Here is a 22,180-nt window from a genome sequence, read left to right on the forward strand (position 1 = left end):
CACTTTGGTAAGTTGATCTTGAAGGTAATTTGCGGGATTCTGCGGCCACGCATAAGCTTCTGCAGCCGCACTTCAGCTTCGGCGGACATACTATTTTGTTGTGGTCCGCACCTTAATGAGGCTTCAGTCATGTTCGATTGTATCTTCTCTGATCTTTCAGTCTTCACAGTGCGAACTTCAAGTGCGACCAGACTTTTTGGTTTGCAGACTACAATCCTGCCAAAATCCTCTAAAGCTTCAGAACTTCTTCTGCGGCCGTATATCATTATCTGCGGGTTGCATTTTGCTTTTGCGCCCGTAGATGTAATTCTGCAGACCGCATTTTTCTCTGCTCTTCTCCTCTTGATTGTTTTAAGCTAGAATATCTCCTCTTTGAGTTGGATTTTTTTATTGAGCTTACATTCTCCAGCACACATGCAATTCATACATTTTTATTATATTTGGAAATAAAAAATCATTGTTTTCAAACTGAAAAGTAAAGCAAAAAGGTAGTACTAATCACTTATCACTTAGGCTGGACCATTTCCAGCATAGCCCGCCACATCTCAGACCGGAGGAGGAGCCCAAACTTCTACTGCTCATGCACTGCCATAGGTTGCTACAATTTATCAGACCTCGGGAGTACTATTTGTAGGCGGTATTCAGCCGGTTGATGCGACTAGAGTAGAGATTATACCATCCACGATTGTTGATGAGCAGAAGATGCTGGACAGATTTACTAGGCTTCATCATCTCGACTTTGACGGTGAGCCATCAGAGTGTTACGCCCCGCAATATTACGTCGATATTACGTCCTGTTGTATTAAATTACGACGATGTTGCACCATGTAGTATTGTACGTTGAAATTATCGTAAGGTAATTGACATTAGTCCAAGGAAAAAGATTATTTGGAGATTATAAGAATTATGCTATTTTAAATAACTGATGAATAAATTCGTGAAGGTGAGAGGGGAAGCAAGTCAAAGAAGATGAATTTTTCGTTCAAGTTTGGCATATTGGGATAAAATACGTGCCAAGCGTTAATACCCCATATTTATGGACTAGCACCATACAAGGTATGTTAAAAGTGAGTAGTATTTTAAGTAAGTTGAGATAATTCTTAATTATGCGGTTAATTGGTTAATTGCGGGGTAACGAGACATTACCTAGTTAATTGAGGATATATTGGATAAGAATTGCATCCACCAACGTGGCTGCACATCAAAGCCAGCAAAGTCACAAAAAATGTGACTCTTAAAGTCCACATATAGGTGGCACATTTAGAATAATAGTTGGCCAACTCATCCACAAAGTAGGAGGCCCACAAATCTCCAAGATAAAGAGATTATTAGACACAATTCAAAGAAGAAAAAGCTTATGGAGGGGGCAGCCGTGATATGGAGATAGGAAATTCCTTGCTGGTCTACAACTTAAACGAACAACTTAATGAGTTTAGTGTCTTGGGACGAGACAAGGATGCAAAAGTCAATCCATATGACAAAATATATTCATGTCAAGAGTATGACTGCTTTCATGCGATGGAAACAGTGAGAATAAAGTAAGAAGTTAGATATGGCATGGTCATTTATGAGTATCTTTCACTATTTTATAAGGTTCAAACGTACATCTCATACATGCAACAATTAATAATGTGATTGTTATCTTACTAATGGTCACGACAAAAAAGTGCAATCTTTCTGAAGAATATCATATGGATTTTTCCCTACTTTGATCCGCTAATATGTGTTGTCGCAAGTGACGCGTGTTAGAGGGATTGTCAAGAGAATCGGCTCAGGTATGTTAAGGATATCCCTTCTTTCTTCTGGCATGATCCATACGATACAAACGAAAAGAACAAATGCACAATTTTCATAAAATAGCTCTATTCATAGAAATACTAGAGATGCTTATGTTCTTGATTCCTCATGTGTCATATTATTCTATCATTTGTTCATGAGTCTCAGAAAAATATGTAAGTTAAAAAATTTTACTTCATGATATTACTCAAAGGCATAATGGTCTCATGACATTCCAAGAGATTTTATTGATGTACTTCTCATGCATTGCATTCATGTACATTGATCCATGACCAGATGGCGTTATATACGCGTATATATATATGAGATATGAGAAAAGGTTACGGCGTTTATATACGCACCACCACCTGATCAGTTGGTTTACGTTGATGATTTGCCCACAATGGCCGAGATGATATGATGGGATGCCCTAAGAGGCTTGATGATGTTATGAATGCATATACTCATGCATGGTATGACATTTATATACATATGCACGACATTATAATATTAAATGATTTACAGAGTTATTTAGATATGCATGTTGAGTCTTTTACTCAATGTTTCTCTCATGTCTACTAGTTACTGATTTTGATTCCTTACATACTCGGTACATTGTTTGTATTGACATCCCTTTTGCCTGGGGACGCTGCGTTTCATGCCCGCACATCCTGATAGACAGGTCGAGAGTTTTCTAAGTAGGCTATCGGCTCAGCGAAAGGTGTTAGTGCGCTCTATTTGCTTCGGAGTTGCTTCTTTGGTCAGTATGATTAGTATATGTATTGATTGGTATGGCGGGACCCTATCCCAACTTTTATGATATTATGTATTCTTAGAGGCTTGTAGACAGATGCCATGTATACGGATACTTGTATGGCCTTGTCAGCCTATGTTTCGAGTATATACAGAATTATGCCATCCTTATAGGCCCGTACTTCATATGTATATATTTGCATTTCCTCATGCTTTACTCTGGTTATTTTACCTATAATAGAATGATATGAAAGATACGTTATATTGGTACTCGGTTGAGTAAGGTATCAGGTGCCCATCGCGGCCCATCAGTTTGGGTTGTGACAAAAGTGGTATCAGAGCAGTTCTGTTCTAGGGAGTTTACAAGCCGTGTCTAGTAGAGTCTTGTTTATGAGTGTGTTGTGCACCACATTTATAAGCAGGAGGCTACATGGCATTTAGGGTTGTCTCTCTTTCTTCTTACTCTAGATCGTGTGGTAGAGCTTAGTTGTAAGAATTCAAATTTCTAACTTCTATTTTATTCGTAATAAGACGATACCTACATCCGGAAAGACGGTTGGTAAAAGACATGGCTATGGAAGAGTTGAGTCAGTGGAACTCGACCTTGCACCCTGCTTATGATAAGTAAATGTGAGGTCTTCAGCAGATCATGTGTGGACTGAAAGGTGTAAGCCCCTTGATAAGGAGTCTTGAGGAAAGAATACCTATCCACCTTAATGGTGAAATACAATGAGAGATTCAGAAGATAAATACAAGTTTCAACAAGCAAAAGAAGTAAGATGAAGAAGAGTACGAGGCGCCTAGTTGATGAAGGTTAACGGTGTTTATAATTCAGGCAGAGGAGTATAAGCTTTTTGAGTTATATTCAACATTAACAGAGGTATCCACAATTGGCCGTACCCATCTCAATTATGCCCTATGGGGGCTAACAGGTATAGTTTAAGAAAATGACGGAACATCACGATCCGGCTAAGGTTAGAGTAGCCCAAAATAGTGAATGGATTGTTTGTGTTAGTTGACATTTCCGAAGGATATTACAAATATGCTAATAGATCTTCTTGTGAGACATCCAGATGGTTCACTCTAGAATATTACAATTAGATGTGAATACTAGCATGATAAAAAAAATCAAAAGATAGGCGCTGAAAGCCTGGAAGGGATAAATATTACCTTAGTGTGACTCTTGTCCCTAGTAGAGCAAAGATGTTGAGCAATCCGAAGAGCTAATAGATGAAGCAAGGGAAGCAAAAAGCAAAAGAATGCTTTGATGAAGTTTTCAGAAGAAAGGAATAGGCAGAAATATTAGCAGAGTAATGAGAAGATAGATAAGGAAGAATTATGAGTAAGATGCGATACATGGATGACAACGTTAGATCAAAAAGATAACGGTATTACCGGGTCCATAGTCAGGTGAAGGAAGAGACGAGAGGTGATAGGCCTCAAGAAAACAAAAGAGTATAGGCAATAAAGACATATCCTCATTTCAAGAAATAAGTTCATGATTCCAACGCGACTATCAGAAGGGATAATTAAACTCTAGAGTAATAAAAATCGGTATGGGCTGGGGAACAACATAAACTAAACATGAATTCGGGACTGAATGATTTGATAATGGTCGATATCATGGGAATTTCAGATTTTGTTCTGGCAATAATAAAAGAAAATTCATGAGAAATTCAGAGGATGGTCATTCAGGAAGACGCTTTCCTAAAGCAAGCCATGTAAGCAAATTTAAGCTTAAGGGACTGTATGTGCTAGTTAAACTAAGTATCACCCTCACGAGTAAGGAATTTTGTTATCCTTGGTACAAAAGAATTACCGCGAGGTGAGTAAGGGTCATTGACGATGTGAAAAGATGCCAAAGATGAAGAAGTAAAACATCTATACGTAGATCATCGTAGCACTAAATCTTAGTGCTCCCCTAAAGGGGAGGGGGATATGGAGTGATGTGGCATTAAGTCAGAATTAAGTGGTTCTATTAATTATGGAATGGTAAAGGAAGACTGCGAAAAAAATGAGAAAGGTATGAGATTGCACTTATACAAATCCTACATATATGCTACGATTCTAGAACATTATGCAAACACGATGCCAAAGAAAGGAAGTAAGGGTTCTTACCCAAGATGTTATTGATAAATAAAGAGCCAACACAAGATATGAGTTAAGATAAAGGAAATAACCCAAGAATTATTATGCGGAGTATTGATATGAGAGTGAGACAATGAGTAGTTAGTAGTTGTTTCAGGAAGAGCCTACTTATGGCTAGCTAGGAGGATACAGACAAATCAGCAGGCCGTGCAAGAAAAATATAGTAAAACCAAGTATAGTGAATTCAGCCCCCCCCCCCAGTTATGACATTGTAATACTTGAGAAATATTCAGATAGGAATCGGGGTAATTAAAGGTACCATATGAGTGTTACGGAAATAAAAGAGAATGCTAATGGGAAGATTGTCAAAATATCAAGCAGAAGCAACCCTACAAGAACAAGGGCGTGGAGGTAAGTAACCATGGATAAGTATAGGCGAGAAAGGACATCAAAAATTTTGTTGAGTATACGATGTAATAAGCTCATCGTTTTACAAGAGTCAGAGGGTCCTCCCTAAATACTACAATGAAAGACTAGCTGAGGAAGTAAGGAAGAAGGCTTCAATCTAAGCTCGGTAACCTAAGGAGCAAATGGACTTATAACAACAGTCTCACAACAACATTGTATGTACTCCCTAAGAAAGTGGAACCTACCATGGCTAATAAATGGAAAGTAAGAATCAGAAGTAATATTCAAGATCATATGAGTGGTATGAAATTCCAACGTGCGTGGGAACTAGGATAAGCTAAGTATGCATGCAACAAGGGGAGCAAAAAGAAGTAATGGCTTGTGTTTAAAAAAAAGATCTGAGAAGGAACGAAAAGAATTATTCGATAATGAGCCAGAGTACGTTATGAATGCACTTAAGATTCTGGAATATTATCCATGCATCACATATGTTGACAATCACACAGCCGTAGAAGATTCTGGTATAAATTAAAAGAAGGAATTGAGTCCAGGTCATAGACAAAGGACTGAATAATTAGAAGATTGTATCATGGATATTCCATAGCGTCCATAAAAGCTAAGGCAATAACTAATGCCATGAGTCGCAGATCGGAAGATAGCTTAAGCCTACATAAAGGTTGATCAGAGGGAAAGGAAACTAAAGAGTTACATTAACTAAGTAAATCAGGAGAGTGATTATTGGACCAGAAAATTATAGAAATCGTGGTTGAGAACCTAGTAGAATGAGGGTGTAATTGTGATAAATAAAGGATGACGTTTGGGTCTTCCCTTGAGTAATGATTTGAAAAGGGAGGGGGGAGAGGATTTCATGAATTGTAAGGGACTAAATACCCCCAAAGGATGAATCACTGTTGGATACTATGAAATACGGTTATAGAAGTATAGTATCGCCCCCAGGTAGATCAGTCTAATCACTTCAGATATCTAGAGTATGAGATAAGATTAGGGAAACATTCTTAAGATGAACGGTAAGGAAAAAGCAATATCCGTAAATTCGATAAAGTATCGAGTAAAGAACTTCAGTATACCTATATATGTCAGAGGGACATCTTGTCAAGTTCTGTATATGTTCCCAAAAGTAAAGCCTAGAGATTGGCTAAAAGCTAAAGAGAAGAGTCGCATAGGCGCACATACAAGGAAAACTTCGCACGTGCTGCATGATGGAAGATATAAACATATTCCGACCACAAGTCATGGGTGAGAATGAGGCCCAAAGAGGGGAATGACTTGGCCTTTGGATTTATTCAAAGCACAATTTCCTAAATGGCAAGAAGAGTATTAAGGAATTCGCCAGAGCTATGGGTTATGAGAATGATAAGAGCATCAATCAACATTCGAGGAAGAATATTCCAAAGGGGGGAATAATGTTACGCCCCGCAATATTACGTCGATATTACGTCCCACAGTATTAAATTACGATGATGTTGCACCATGTAGTATTGTATGTTGAAATTATCGTAAGGTAATTGACATTTGTCCAAGGAAAAAGATTATTTGGAGATTATAAGGATTATGCTATTTTAAACAAATGATGAATAAATTCGTGAAGGTGAGAGGGGAAGCAAGTCAAAGAAGATAAATCTTTTGTCCAAGTTTGGCATATTGGGATAAAATATGGGCTGAGCATTAATACCCCATATTTATGGACTAGTGCCATACAAGGTACTACATGACCATGATAGTAAGGTGTACAAGGTATGTTAAAAGCGAGTAGTATTTTAAGTAAGTTGAGATAATTCTTAATTATGTGGATAATTGATTAATTACCGGATAACGGGATATTACCTAATTAACTGGGGATATATTGGATAAGAATTGCATCCACCAACGTGGCTGCACATCAAAGCCAGCAAAGTCACAAAAATGTGACTTTTAAAGTCCATATATAAGTGGCACATTTAGAATAATAGTTGGCCAACTCATCCACAAAGTGGAGGCCCCATAAATCTCCAAGATAAAGAGATTATTAGACACAATTCAAAGAAGAAAAAGCTTATGGAGGGGGCTGTCGTGAAAAAAAAAATATGGAGAAAGGAAATTCCTTGTTGGTCTATGACTTAAACGGACAACTTAATGAGTTTAGTGCTCTGGGACGAGACAAGGATGCAAAAGTCAATCCACATGACAAAATATATTCATATCGAGAGTATGATTGCTTTCATGCGATGAAAACAGTGAGAATAAAGTACGAAGTTAGTTATGGCATGATCATTTATGAGTATCTTTCACTATTTTATAAGGTTCAAACGATCTCATGCATGCAACAATTAATAAGGTGATTGTTATCTTACTAGTGGTCACGACAAAGAGGTGCAATCTTTCTCAAGAATTTCATATGAATTTTTCCCTATTTCGATCCGCTATTATGTGTTGTCGCAAGTGACGTGTGTTAGAGGGATTGTCAAGAGAATCAGCTCAGGTATGTTAAGGCTATCCCTTCTTTCTTCTGGCATGATCCATACGATACAAACGAAAAGAGCAAATGCACAATTTCCATAAATGGCTCTACTCATAGAAATACTAGAGATGCTTATGTTCTTGATTCCTCATGTATCATATTATTATATCATTTGTTCATGGGTCTCAGAAAAATACGTAAGTTGAAAAAATTTACTTCATGATATTACTCAAAGGTATAATGGTCTTATGATATTCCAAGAGATTTTATTGACGTACTTTTCATACATTGCATTCATGTATATTGACCCATGACCAAATGGCGTTATATATGCGTATATATGTATATGGGATATGGGAAAAGGTTACGGCGTTATATACGCACCACCACCTGATTAGCTGATATACGTTGATGATTTGCCCACAGTGGCCGAGATGATATGATGGGATGTCAGAGGCTTGATGATGTTATGAACGCATATACCCATGCATGATATGACATTTATACGCATATGCACGACATTATAATATTAAATGGTTCACAGAGTTATTCAGATATACATGTTGAGTTTTTTACTCCATGTTTCTCTTATTTCTACTAGTTACTGATTTTCATTCCTTATATACTCGGTACATTATTTGTACTGACGTCCCTTTTGCCTGGGAACGCTGCGTTTCATGCCCATAGTTCCTGATAGACAGGTCGAGAGTCCTCCAAGTAGGCTATCAGCTCAGCGTAAGGTGTTGGTGCGCTCCATTTGCTTCGGAGTTGCTTCTTTGGTCAGAATGATTAGTACATGTATTGATTGGTATGGCGGAACCCTGTCTCGACCTTTATGATATTATGTATTTTTAGAGGCTTGTAGACAGATGTTATATATACGGATACTTGTATGGCCTTGTCGGTCTATGTTTCGAGTATATATAGAATTATGTCGGCTTTATAGGCCCGTACTTCATATGTATATATTTGCATTTCCTTATGCTTTACTCCGGTTCTTTTACCTATGATAGAATAATCTAAAAGATACGTTATGTTGGTACTCGATTGAGTAAGGTATCGGGTGCCCGTTGCGGCCCATCGGTTTGGGTCTTGACACAAAGGACCCATATGATTTTATTGACCATTGTAAGGACATGTTGTATAATTTAGGACTTGTCGAGTCTAATGGTATGGACTTTACCATTTTTCAGCTAAAGGGAAAACCCGTGAATGGTGGCGGGCTTATCTTTCGGGTAGACCGGCAGGTTCACCTCCATTGACTGGGATCGGTTTACATACATCTTTCTGGAGAAGTATATTCCAGCCACTAGGAGGGATGAGTACGGAGCCAGTTTGAGCGGCTCCAACAGGGCCAGATGTCATAATTTATGAGTCCAAATATGCGATTAATTTTTAAATTCTAGTCCAAATCGATGTTCAAAATCCCAAAATATACTTTCTTAACTTTCAAGTTAAAATTCTCCTTTTCTCCTTTGAATCCTTGATTCTAAGGGAAAATTGCTGATATATTCATGTTATAATCATAATATAAGTTAGATTCACTTACACTCTTATTTTAGAAGCAAAACGCTTCGAAAATCACTTCAATCCGAGATCCCTAGCTCCCAAAATGATAAAATAAAATCCAAGTACGAAATGGGGTTATATACATAAGTGCAGAATTTTTAGTGCATATTTTCTGAAATAATATCATTTGCCTTTCTTCACTTAAATAGTCATAACTTTTCATAGAGATGTTGGAATGATGAATGGTTTGAATTTTTGGAAACTAAATTCAAAGGGTTGCGACTCTCATCGAGGTATCTTCATCAGATTCTTTATAGATTGGAGTAGGTTTTCTTGTAAAATCAGTTGTTTGCAGAAAAATAATGTTTCAACACTTTAAATCTTTCAATACTTGCTCCAAATGTGTCATAACTCATCCAAGCCTCCCGGAATCCCTCTAAACCATCTCAACAAGTCCAAATATTCTATATGAACTTGTCTGAAGGCTCAAAACACGAAAGGAAGTACTGGAATGCAAAATTAACTCTCAAGTTAAATTAATAAACCTTAAACTTTCAATTTTCATGCAATAGTGCCGAATCGAATCCAAGCCCCTCGGCTCCTAATTTGAATATATGTACATGTTTAAAATTGTCAGACGAACCTATAGAAATTTTTAAATCTTGATTCCATGTCCGTTTACTTAAAATATTGACTTTAGTCAACTCTCTTAACTTAAGGTTTCAAGTAAGGAACTATGTGCTTTAAATTCTCTCTGATCCTCTCGGAACTCAAGTCAATCATATCCACAAGTCATAAATCACCGAGTGAACCTACAGGAAGTCTCAAACCATAGAACGGGATGTTGCTACCAGTTGGATTGTTACACAATCTCATTAATTTATGACTTATGGCTTAAGTACCTATCTACAAATTACTTTTCATGTGTAACGTCTTCGCTCTTTAATTTTTTGTTCTTTCAAGAGTCAAATGAATTAATCTTTACCCAAATCTAGTTAGAACTATCTTTAACTTCTTAAATTGCAAAAGTGTGCAACCTTTAGGGTCTGTTTGGAAAGCCACAATGTAATTGAAATTGGTATAATTATTAGGGTAGTAATTACATTACCTTATAATTACACAGTTGTGTAATTACGATGATCTGGTTGTTTGTCATAGTGTTATTACAATGTAATTACAAGTTTACTGTTTGGTTGCGCAAGTGTATTTACGTAGTTAGATTAAATTTTAAATGAAGTAATTATCAAAATTTAAAAGTTAATATAATAAATATATGCCTATAAATTTTTATAAGTATAAATGATATTGTATTTGGTATTTAAGATGTATATTTTTCGTGAATATACATTAACTAGCAATCATATATTTATAACTAATAATTGTAAAAATAATTTTTATATATTTTTTAAATTAATAATATTTAGTTTAGATACTTACAAAAATTAAAAATATATGTTTTATAAGAATATCATGGAATTCATGTTAGATAAAATAAATTAATATTTATAAATATAATGTCATAACTTTATTCAAATATTTGACAAAACCAATCTATCAATTCTAACTAAAAAATAAACAACATGCAATGTGAGCTAATACTACTAAAACAAGTAAATTGGATCCATTAATATAACACAATTTCAAAACACAAAAAAAGAAAAAAAAATAGTTTAACATATGTCAAATTTCAACATAATAATAGTAAGTTCCACTACAACTTAAGATTAAGAAACATAATAAGTTTATAACCACATTCAACAATGAAATTTTACTTTAATTGCATCACTCATAATATGCCAAGTTTGTTAATGACTCATTATTTCTAATATTATGAGGTATAGTTTCAAAAAATAAAATAATAAAATAAATAATAAATAAAATATAAGCAATTACATGAAATCACGAAAAGTAAAGGTAGAGAAATAAAAGATAAATAATGCACAAAGAAAATATATTTCAAAATTTCAAAGAAATTAAAAAGTAAAAATAAAATTAAAAAAATAGAAATAAAAGGTTATAAGGAAAATAAATTAAAATTAAAATAATAAGGAAAGAAACTAAAAAGCAACATTGTAATTATATAGTGTAATTACCACTAATTCTCACTTCCTCTTGAGAATTGGAGCGTGTAATTACACCCTCCAATTACACCAAATTTCACGCTGAGCAAGTAATTACTTGATAAAACAAACATGTCAAAGTCAAACTATGTAATTACAACTAAATCTAATTACTAGGTGGCTTTCCAAAGTGTCTCTTAGTATTTTTGTTTAGTTTTTTTTACAGGAAAAAGAGTAGAGCAAGATTGAAATCTACTATCTAAGGTTACATTTTCCAGAAAAAAAGGTGTTACCAATTTTTGTGTTCCAAAATAATGAAAGATAGAGAACCAGAGACACCCTATCTCCTTTGAACCCCCGCACAAAAATCTTTTAATTGTATTATATTATTCTAAAAATCGGAAACAAAACGGTCATAACTGTCACAGCACATTTGTTGTTCACGAATTCCATGGCTACTCTTCACTGTCACTGCTTCCGCATGCTCCCCTCTTCTCCCCCTGATAGGATCAATCTGCCACTTCACCAATTCTCTTTCCCAAAATACCATGGAGCTCAGGGAAGGAAGAAACTTTTGCAATTCCATTTCCGATCGAGCAGCGATAACAACGAGGTACGTATAACTTTTCTGTCATATCTCGTGATCAATATTTTTCTTGAAGTAAATTACGTTTCTGGGTTTTTTTTTTTTTTGGTAAATTTTCTGAAAATGTTCAGGAATATTTGCTGGATGCTCCTGTTTCAGTTGGGGATGGATTTTCTTTTAGCGGAGGTTGGAATTTGAATAATTTGCAATGTTCGTTCTTGTTTCTGTTAATGTAATTTAATTTCAAGGATGTGGCATTTTCAGTTTAATTACAGATTAAATTGATTATTTTGTATAGGGAAATATTCAGACGAGCCGACCCCCGCTGATGAATGGTTCAAGAAAGGAAAATTTGTGCGTTTTTTCTGCCATTTTCCATGTTCTATAACAATGAATATGGCTGATTAAAATCCGAGTGCATTTATCTCTTATACTAACAATTGTTGTACCCATCTGAATTTTGGTATTCTTTTGTGACGTTCAGGTGAAAGCTCATCCTGTATCTGGGACTGGGGAGAAGGCAAAAGATCCCCTTTTTGGACTTACAATGGGTGGGGGTTCACAGGCGTCATCTGATCTTTTCAGGTGAATCTGGTTGATTATTTTTGCAAATTTATTAGTTTGTTTGTTAAGACAATTTAGGGATATAGCAATCTTATATGCAGAAATTGAGGATGGGTTGTTTGCAGGATTACCGATTGAATGCTCTCTGTATATGATTTTGTGCAATAGATGGTTTTGTGTAGAGAACGGAAGCACTGACAATTCTACCATTGTATTAGTCCACGGATTACCCTCACAGGTTAGGATGCTGCCTTAGTACCATTCAAATTAGTAAATCTCAGAAAATGGAAAACCTAGTTAGATTGTAAGTTTATTTTGATTAGACTATTTTTTAAGCATATCAACATTTTGATGGAATTAGTCTTTCTTCAAACTAAATGCAAGCTCAGGTGATGAACCAATTATTTTCAATATGAATTCCCAATTACCAACTTCCATCTAAGTTCTACATTTCTAGTCTGAAGAACTCAGATTATGATGCTTGTATTCCTTCTAACTTGACCAGCTTCTTGTTCTTGGCTACTTAATTTCAGTTTATATCACCAATTTGTGCCTGCTACTTTACCATGTAATTGGTTGATAGTTAGCTAACTGTGCTTGCACTGCTACTTTACAGGCATACTCTTACCGCAAAGTTCTTCCCATTCTTGAGAAGAACTATCATGCTATAGCATTTGACTGGCTGGGTCAGTATTTTAGTACTTTCTTGCATTATCCTCCTAATTTATTTGGAATCGTTTCCATTGTCAATGCTAGCATTCATACCTCCACTGCTCCACATTTAGATGAACTGATGAAGTAGTGTCTTTTAATGTGTTTTTATTTCTAATGCTACTCTACAATTTTAACAGTATCGCCATATTATCTTCCATTCCAGTTTTGTACTATTTTTTAAACAAAAAAAAAATAGTGAGGTTCACGCTCATCCATGTTTATGTTAGGATAATGAATAGTTCTACTTTCTCCTTCTTACAGGATTTGGATTCTCAGATAAGCCCCAACCAAGATACGGATTTGACTATACATTGGATGGTAAATAATATTATATATCCACCTAGGAATATGATAATAATGAACAGATTATTACAATATAGAAATCTCCACTCCTTCACATTCAGTTTCTCATGTCTGACAGAGTACGTGGCATCCTTGGAATCTATTATCAATGCTCTTACTGACAAAAAGGTTACTCTTGTAGTACAGGTAAGTTTATATATATATATGGAAAATTCTTCTATAGGGCCACCATGCCATTCCATCTGAAAAAAAATGTTCAAAACAAAATCGAGTCTCTCTATTTAAGTGGGAGGCAGCGCCGTTGATCTGTCACCAAGATACAGAAATGCCCCCCTACATATTCATCTATTTGCACTACTGTATTTGACTGTTAGCATTTAACTTGCTCTGTGTTACTTATCTTGTGTTATCTGATTTGAAGAAAATCTCTCCTTTTGCCATTCTCTTCCAGGGATACTTTTCACCAATTGCGATCAAATATGCTAGCAATCACCAGGAAAAGCTAAATGGTCTTATACTTCTCAATCCACCAGTAAGGATTAGTCAACCGTAACCAGTACATGCTTTTATTTGCTGAACATTTTTTCTCTGGATCTGTATAGCTTAATTGTGATGGTGATGTGCAGTCAAACTATAGAATTGTCATATTCTGCTGATAACTTTATTATTCTGCAGGTTACTATATTGCCAGCGAAAATCCAAGAAATAGAATATCTTTTTCGTTTTCTTTGTTCTCTGTCCAATCATGTTTCTTCTTGGCTGAATGCCGTTTCTAATTACTCTAGGACCTTGAACCACATTATTTTACACTCTTTTCAAACATATGAAAGATGAAACTGTTTAATGACTTCAGATTCATGTCACTTAGATAAAGCCAATGTTGTTTCCTCAGCTTCTTTTTCTCCTTCGAACTAGTTGAGTGAAGACATGTTCGGATTCACTAACCATTCATTCTCTTGGTTTACTGAAGCTGACAATGCAGACATGTTTGGATTCACTAACCATTCATTTTCTTGGTTTACTGAAGCTGACAATGCAACATGCCAATCTACCATCAACCTTATCAGTCCTGAGCAACTTTTTGTTGGGCGAAATATTTTGTCAGGTAGGGTAGATGCAAATATTTTCACATATGTTCTGCTACCGACATATGCATGTTCCTCTGCAAATCTGCTGCCAGTTGTCTCTCATTCTTGGTTTAACTCTCTTGCAATCAGGACCCTCTTAGAGCTAGTGATAAAACAATGCTGAGTTGTGGTCCTTACCAAATAAAAGAAGATGTGGCGATGGTTTACAGAAGACCTTATCTCACATCTGGTTCTGCAGGATTTGCATTAAATGCAATAAGCAAGGCAATGAAGAAGCAACTGAAGGTGCACTTTTATGCTGATGATGTTAATTTTCTATTTGGTTTGCAGGCACTTTGCCACAGGTCAATCAACCGAAGTTTAATTATCTATGGTTATAGGAAAAGTGATATAGTACCCCCCAAAGTATCTCCGCTCAGTGCTAGCTGGCTAGAATTTTGTTTGTCCTTTCTTTTCTTCTCCTCCCTCTTGTCTGCTTTTCAGGCGACCCGCCTCTGAAAGCAAAGGTGTTCTTTTCTTTTTCTTCTTTCCCTCCCTATTCTAGTGTCTGTGAAGATTACGATAGTTGCTTTTGTCTTCTTTGTTCTTTTTCAACCTAGGCAGTTGGCTAAGGGCCCTCTGTCTAATCTAGACTGTGAAGTTCAAAGAGCCTGATTGTCCAAGATCTGCCATTGCTCATGCAAATGTGAGATAAGCTAATTTCGGAGGAAGTCAGAAAGATATCTTTGATGTTGGAGATATTGGAGATAGAAATTGATAGTTATAATTCAAGCTTGACTCAAACTTCTCCATCCAAAGGGTAAAGGCCATGTGCTTGATAGTTGAGGGGTTCTATTTGTCAGCAGAAACTCCATGAAACAAATATGAAAAACCAATAAAATTGTCTTCTTCCTATTGAGTCTTAAAAGTAGATAACAGAAGATGTGTCTAGTTCAGTTCTTTTAATCTCTCTTCCTCGTTATTTAAGGATATATTGATCTTATTCGTCCTTTTGTGCTCTCTGATTGGCAGGGCTATGTTGAGGACACAAGAGCAATACTTATGGACAATAACTGGACAGTCCAAACAACAGTTTGCTGGGGACAAAGAGACCGCTGGTTAAGCTTTGATGGTGTAGAAGATTTCTGCAAAGAATCAAAGCATCGGCTGGTCGAACTTCCTATGGTAATGACAATATTTCATGGCTCTTTTCTTGTGGAGGATAATGTTACAAATGAAGGGCACTCTTTGGAAATGAATATCAAAATTCTTGAATACGCCTTTTGAACCTCACTAAATTATAATGGGGACTCTGGTCATTTGAAAGAGCATTGATTATCAGAAGTTGATTCATATTAACAAGCTAGATATTCTTTCTATTTTTACTGTATTTCAATGTGGTTTTGGTTTATAAAGCAAAAATGTATTTATTCTCTGGATTATGCAGTCGGGACATCACGTTCAGGAGGACAGTGGTGAAGAATTTGGTCAACTCCTTGCTGGAATTGTTGGAAAAAGAAGCAGCATTTTGTGATTTTCATAAGAACTTATCTCTGGATTAAATGGGTAGGCCATCTATTAATATTTATATTTCAGCGTGTTTATCATTTGTACAACATGATTTAAATTTAATGATATTGTGATGCTGGCATGCTGCATAGATAACACCAGAAAATGGTAAGATTTTCATTTAAGCTGCTTGACAGCGTTGCATTTTCAGTAATTGCTTCAGATGGTGTATATCATAAGTTAATCTAGCTGTCTGAAGTCTGAACTATTCTATTTGTTTGTAAACATAATTGGAGCTTATGGAAATTGACAATGTGTCTCTGTTATCATGAGTACTTGAAGCCCGTAAAAAACCATCTCAGCCTTCCAAATTCAACTTCAAGATGGAATAACTGTAATTTGTATATCTTCAGTCTTAAAGTTTGACAATGCCACCCTTCAGTCACCTTTTTTGTTTCACAGGCTGCTGAAAGGGATCGACCCAACATTGGTCTTCTCTGACAGCTTTTTTCCATCTATTCTTGAATCGCTCTAATTCAACAAGAGATTGTTTACGCACCTGCAAAATGACTCTGGTTTTATCATAACATGGAAAGGAACTTGGATATAATAATTAGTTGTGTGTTTAGCTTTATATGCAATTCAATGTTAGAAGATTGTCATATTGCATTGTGTATGTGGTGTAGATACACTAAGATATGAATGTTTCAAAGAAACTGGAAAATGCAACAGGAATGGCTATCAAGTAGAGGTTCTTTCATAGAAGTTGATTGAACTTACAGCATTTCTTGCATCAGACGGATGAGATTCCGGCAGTCCCTGCAATTAAGTTTCAGTTAATTTACATGCTATTCAAGCAGTTGATTGTTGAAAGCTAGTTACTTTTGGTACGTACTGTTTGCCCTTCATTTGACAAGCTTTCCTGTTTAAGAGTTTTCTCTTGTGCTAAACTGCTCTTCTGCATAGAAAGACAATAGTTAGGATTTACTGAAAGGAGAGGAGATAGAAACTTCCTCAGACCTCACTTGTGGGATTATATTGGGTTTGTTGTTGTTATTAGAGGAGATAGAAACTTGATTTCCTATTCAATTGTCCAATGTACGTTCAGTCCTCATAATTTTGCCAAAAATACCTCATTTTCTGCACCACCTAGTGTCGGAAGACCATAGTGAATCAAATATTCTGAGTCAACAACCCCAACGTTTGTGGTTCTGTTCCCCTATCAAAAATAGTTACAGATCAAACAAGAAAGTAAACTTTTCTTAATTGATAAAATGAAAACTCTACAATAACTTTAAAAAGAAAAATAATTGCTGGGGCTGGGATATGAAACCTGCGCACAATATCCAAGCTGAAAGTCCACCCCCCATGCATGAACGAAGTCATTCTGTAAGCAGAGGGAAGGTCAAACTTAGGCAAGAAATTTGGTTATACAGATAATGTACTAGATTTACTAAGATCTGAATCCATACCTGAATTATGTACCACGCACAGCGCCAGGATGCTCTTGAGAAAACAGGAGCCATCATTTCCACCCACCTACACGTGCATTATATACTTTTTTCAGAAATCTAGAATTCAGAGATGGATAGAAAAGATATAATTGAAACATAGTTCTTTCTGCCTGTAACTGGTAATAATTTTACCCAGTGCATGGCGGTTCAGTGCTGTCTTCGTAGCACCTTCTTCCTGGACCCTTTATGTTTATTGCCCTCCTATTTCAACCGTAAGAGTTTTTAGAATTAGCAATATTTACAAGACAGCTTTTTCAAGAAGATGGACTTATTACTGATGAATCTGTCACTGATCATGAGTCTCATGACAGCCTTCAGCAGGCTTGGAATAGAGAGTAATACCTGTGCACTCTTGACCCTTTTTCTCGTGCTGTAAGTTGATGATGAATTTCTGATACATCTGCATCAATTGCTGGCTGTGATATCTGAAGACCCTCTTCTTTTACTATTGATAAATATCTGCAGTAAAGATCCAGGTGGAGATTTTTTCAGTGTAACATCAATGCTAGTTACCTTCTAATAGAAAAGAGGGATTGCCTTTTAGAGCTCATTGAAGTCATACTGATACAAATTTATACTAGTAGTATGCAATTTGGAATATAGATTGTGCTACATCAGTGATAATTACCGTCCAGCATTGAAATTTTCAACTCCAAGATCTTCATCCCACAGGAATATGTAAGCATACTCTGCAACAATATCTGGGTGTAAGAACCTCTTGGCAAACCACCTAAGATAACAACAGAATCAAGAGTCAGCTAATGCTTTTGACCGACACATTGTCTTAGTTGTAACTTGTAACCTTGTTACAATTATAGGACTAGCAATTAAAAGATTAAGACCAGTGTGACTTAGGATAGAAGAACTCGTACCATTTAGTTTGATTAACAGCAGAAATATGAATAGCAGTGCTACTCCATGCTAGATCTTTCCATTCATCGACAATACCATCATAATGAAAAAGCATAATGACAGAATCAGTCTCTGGAAACTGCAAATGAGACATATAGAAAGGTTGTTTAAACTCAAAGGCAGGAATGAGAATTGTGCAAGTGCAGATAAATTATTGCCTCTCACCTTCTTAACAATTTCATTGACATTCTGTTTCTGCTTAATTCCAACTGCCATAGCTAGTAAGCTCATTGGTGATTTTGATTTCTACAAGGAAAAAGAACCATTGCCTCTTAAAGTTTAAGGCCATCATTAAAATCTTTTACCAAAAGACTAATTACATATATATAGTACCTTTTTATTGGGGGGACCCCAAAGCGGATGCATTTCTAAATTAGAGGTCTTAGCCACAATACCTCTGGGCAGAGTCTCGCTTCCTTCAGGCCTGCACTCATCCTATAAGACCATAAAACAAAAACGACAAATTTTTACAACTAAGTTAGAGTATTTTTTTTTTTCAGAAAAAAAAGGAAAGGAGATGATCTGATAGACAAACCTCACACATACTAGGTTTAGTCATTCTGAAGGATTCAATCAATTGCCATCCTAACATTTTCTGTACGAAGAAAGGGGACAAATTAAATCAACGTCTAGTAAATTTTGAAAATCAAAAGAAGTTAATAAAGTGTGGAACATATTATAGCAAAAATGAGGGGAATATTAAGCTTGTTAGAACAAAACACAAGAGTTATCTGAAGGAAGAGAAGAGTAATATGTGCCTTAATTAATTACTCCACCTCTTTACATTCAGTGACAATGAAGGCGCTTCCTATAAAGAAAGCAGCGAAAAGCAGCATTACACAAGGTATTAGGCAAGTCCATGGTAATGATTTCTTTCTCTTAGTACCAGAAGTTAATAAAGCCATGGGAAGTTAAAAGACGCAGCTTTAAGCTGTGCAAATTGAATGCCGAAGAACGACGAATATACAGAGTTTGGCCATAATAGTGCTTTGAAAAAGAAATGGAGGTCAACGGGAGAGATAGTGGAGAGTTGCTTAAACTCTAGAAAAAGTAGAAAAAAGTTAGCGGAAAGCGGAAGATATTGCTCAGAAATATATGGAAATCTCTAATTTTTCTCAACTCAAATGCCGAACTACGCGGGCCCTGTATGTATGATACAAATAGCTGGAGGAATTGCCTGGAGGAAAGTTTTACAACTATGGAAAATTTTTAGACTAAAATTTGCAGGATAATCCCAATTAATAATGTAGTATCCTCTGTTTTAAAAGTCAGAATTGGGATTCGCCCGGGACGACCTCGGGGGCGGAGCACTCGTAAAATACCCCTGGGCTTAATGTGGGGCTTAGTTCCGTGGACTTACGCCTCGGCCATCAGGATTTACTGTCACACCTCCTTTTTACTCACCCGAGGGGGTACAGGGAGTTTTTCCAATTAAAGGACAATCGAAACGGGATTGGTTTGTTTATTTCAGAGTCGCCACTTGGGAGATTCAGGGTGTCCCAAGTCACCAATTTTAATCCCGAATCGAGGAAAAGAATGACTCCATATTACAGTCTGCGTACCAGAAATCTGGATAAGGAATTCTGTTAACCCGGGAGAAGGTGTTAGGCATTCCCGAGTTCCGTGGTTCTAGCACGGTCGCTCAACTGTTATATTTGGCTTGATTATCTGATTTTATACAAATATGATCATATGTGCGAATTTTAACTTTTAACCGCTTTTGTCGTTATTATTATTTTACAAGAATTGCAACGTCGTGAAAACATATCTCGAACCACGTTACATCAATGCACCCGTGGCTATCGATATATCTCGACTCGGTTGAGATTTGGATTTGGGTCACATAAATGTGCACCCGAATTAAGGAAAATAAATTATTAAAGGCGCGCCTAAAGCAACTAACGTCTTGTTATTTTGAGGAAGATCGTAAAATTCGTTAAACGGCACATCCCGAATTCTAAATACTTTGATATATACATACATCTAGAGGGCCCCGCAGCTTTGTACATTTTGTTTGTCGAGGCTCGTCTCGTTCTATTTTTAAAAGGAATTTGCGACGTCATGGACATGCATCTCGAACCACGTCACAATCAATGTACCCGTGATTAGAAACACATTTCGAATCCGTCGAGATTTGGATTTTGGTCACATAAATGCGCACCCGAATTTAAGAAGGTAAAATTATTAAATACGCGCTTAAAGAGGCTATCGCGTTATTATTCCGGGAGGTCGTGAGATTTGCTAAACGACCCACCTTGGGGACTGAATGCTTCAATATATACATTTAACGAGGGCCCCGCAATTTGTGCATTTTTCTTTATTTTTGTCGAGGCTCATCTCGTCCTTATTTTAAAAGGATATCCTATAGCAACTACGTTTCTTGTCGCGTTCGTCTCCACTAATTGAAAACAGTAGATAGCCCTAGTTAATTACATGCTTGCAAGTTATCTATAACAGAATTCCGAGTGCTTGCTCAAAATCAGAAGCACGGCCACGTACACAGTCGGCCGAGCAAAATTAAGGGCCCAAATCCAGCTCATGCGTGATGGGCCAGACCTGGGCCATTGTTTGTTCGATGCGGGCCTGCTTGGTCTGTTTCGACCTGGGCTCGACCTCTGTGAGGTTGAGGCCGTGAACTTGTTCTGGGTTCTATTGGCGTGGTTTATCAGTTATAAAGGGATCGTTTATTAAAGGGAAAGAACTTAACTAGTAGTGGATAGTTTTCATGCTTGGCCTACATTAAAGAATATACTACACAGTTAAACTAAGTCTAAGATACAACCTATTACATTGGAAATATTTTCACCTAACAACATACATATATAAACTAACATTCAGCTAATCTACATTGATATATACTGGGCATACAAGCTACTTCTATTATCAAAACAGGAATGAAAATTATTATACAGTACATGATATTTAATGTAACAATCTATGTATAAAAGTCGCTCTTCAGGTCTTTTCTTTTGTATTCATGCTCAACTTTCCAATTACATTTGACAGTATATTAGTCATGTACCTGGTATAGAGAACAAAAGAAGTAGGAAATGATCAGCTGAGTGGTACGCAGCAAGCACAACAACAACAGATAAATAGCACAACACAGCAACAACCAAACAGCCACAAAGATGAAGTTCACACGTTGGTCGAGCAACAGACTAATAATCCCAGGAAAACAGGATAGGAAACAAAACCAGTCGAGAAAGGCAACAGAATTTTTTGTGCTATAGCCACAGGAGTTCAATAACCACCAAAGCTCAGCAAGCAACCAACACAGTTTCGACAATCAAAGAGACTAAAACTCAAACCAACAGCACACAGAAGGCTCAGTGTAGTGACAATCACAGTAGAAGAACACAGACTTCTCTTAATGGAACAAATAACAATCCCCGTTAGGATAACCAACTTGGTTTCTTTGTGCAATTTTGGACAGTGTTCAGTTACAGCATTTCTGAAATTTCTTTCTGTTTTTTTTTCCAGTTTTCTTCAACTCACAAGACCTCTCCTCAAGACTAAATTTTCCAGCCTCTTTTAAGTTCTGAAATGGCCTATTTATAATCCAAAAAACCAGTGCAGTCAAGCTTCCTGGATCCTGCCAATTTGCAGACTGCCCATACCTATTAAATCCCACGTCTAAGCATCTTTTTGATGCCAGCCATTTGTTCCCCACGCTTGGCCTTATTCTTTAATCAAGAGTTATGAGTTCATTTAAGTATTCATTTTAAACCCCCATACTCTTGTGTCTTGTTCCCCATTTGCATTAGTTTAATCCTAAATTAGTACCCTACTTGTCAGCTCACTTAAACTAAGCTTTTTCCTGTTTTTCTCGAACCCCAGACTACCCTTGTTAACCTTGATTATTACTGCCCTAAACCCCTTGCAGCATCAGGGCATTTTGACCTTCTGAAAGTTCAATTCAAGACTGCCCTAGCCTGATTCTTTTAATTTGTTTACAA

General features: G+C 36.4%; 2 protein-coding genes across 7 annotated transcripts; one reads left to right on the plus strand and one right to left on the minus strand.

The window, feature by feature from the left end:
* The first annotated feature begins 11,381 nt into the window (after positions 1–11,381).
* Positions 11,382–17,852, plus strand: LOC104225250 (uncharacterized). 6 transcript variants are annotated; one of them, XR_011402241.1, is made up of 15 exons: positions 11,382–11,665; positions 11,770–11,848; positions 11,937–11,992; positions 12,123–12,223; positions 12,371–12,440; positions 12,819–12,888; positions 13,178–13,234; positions 13,338–13,405; positions 13,671–13,751; positions 14,247–14,324; positions 14,437–14,592; positions 15,319–15,471; positions 15,734–15,852; positions 16,258–16,682; positions 17,621–17,852. XR_011402241.1 is itself a non-coding variant. In XM_070156148.1 (14 exons), the coding sequence occupies exons 1-13, from the start codon at positions 11,504–11,506 to the stop codon at positions 15,818–15,820; spliced, it is 1,218 nt and encodes a 405-aa protein (XP_070012249.1). In that variant the 5' UTR covers positions 11,382–11,503; the 3' UTR covers positions 15,821–15,852; positions 16,258–16,912. The 6 variants fall into 6 exon arrangements, 2 of the variants coding, with proteins under 2 accessions (XP_070012249.1, XP_009775310.1); XR_011402243.1 differs by having other exon boundaries at positions 16,482–16,682; XR_011402242.1 differs by having other exon boundaries at positions 16,528–16,682.
* Positions 15,970–19,338, minus strand: LOC104225252 (uncharacterized). Its single transcript, XM_009777013.2, has 14 exons — positions 18,998–19,338; positions 18,757–18,816; positions 18,555–18,656; positions 18,387–18,467; positions 18,182–18,300; positions 17,938–18,039; positions 17,652–17,768; positions 17,442–17,510; positions 17,268–17,334; positions 17,129–17,182; positions 16,928–17,014; positions 16,691–16,753; positions 16,576–16,614; positions 15,970–16,354 (listed from the first exon to the last, which is right to left on the minus strand). The coding sequence occupies exons 1-14, from the start codon at positions 19,124–19,126 to the stop codon at positions 16,238–16,240; spliced, it is 1,206 nt and encodes a 401-aa protein (XP_009775315.1). The 5' UTR covers positions 19,127–19,338; the 3' UTR covers positions 15,970–16,237.
* Between the last annotated feature and the right edge of the window lie 2,842 nt (positions 19,339–22,180).

The sequence above is a fragment of the Nicotiana sylvestris genome, chromosome 9 (genome assembly GCF_000393655.2).
Source record: "Nicotiana sylvestris chromosome 9, ASM39365v2, whole genome shotgun sequence".
In the NCBI taxonomy this organism is placed as follows: domain Eukaryota; kingdom Viridiplantae; phylum Streptophyta; class Magnoliopsida; order Solanales; family Solanaceae; genus Nicotiana; species Nicotiana sylvestris.

What these genes read in the sequence shown, in the direction of transcription:
- LOC104225250 (XM_070156148.1), top strand. Translation starts at nt 11,504, where the DNA reads ATGGCTACTCTTCACTGTCACTGCTTCCGCATGCTCCCCTCTTCTCCC. An exon ending in TATAGCATTTGACTGGCTGG is followed by an intron (nt 12,889 to 13,177) that starts GTCAGTATTTTA and finishes TCCTTCTTACAG; the next exon opens with GATTTGGATTCTCAGATAAG. An exon ending in CAATGAAGAAGCAACTGAAG is followed by an intron (nt 14,593 to 15,318) that starts GTGCACTTTTAT and finishes TCTGATTGGCAG; the next exon opens with GGCTATGTTGAGGACACAAG.
- LOC104225252 (XM_009777013.2), bottom strand. Translation starts at nt 19,126, where the DNA reads ATGGCTTTATTAACTTCTGGTACTAAGAGAAAGAAATCATTACCATGG. An exon ending in GGGGTCCCCCCAATAAAAAG is followed by an intron (nt 18,468 to 18,554) that starts GTACTATATATA and finishes TTTTCCTTGTAG; the next exon opens with AAATCAAAATCACCAATGAG. An exon ending in TAGGTGGTGCAGAAAATGAG is followed by an intron (nt 16,754 to 16,927) that starts GTATTTTTGGCA and finishes CTTTCTATGCAG; the next exon opens with AAGAGCAGTTTAGCACAAGA.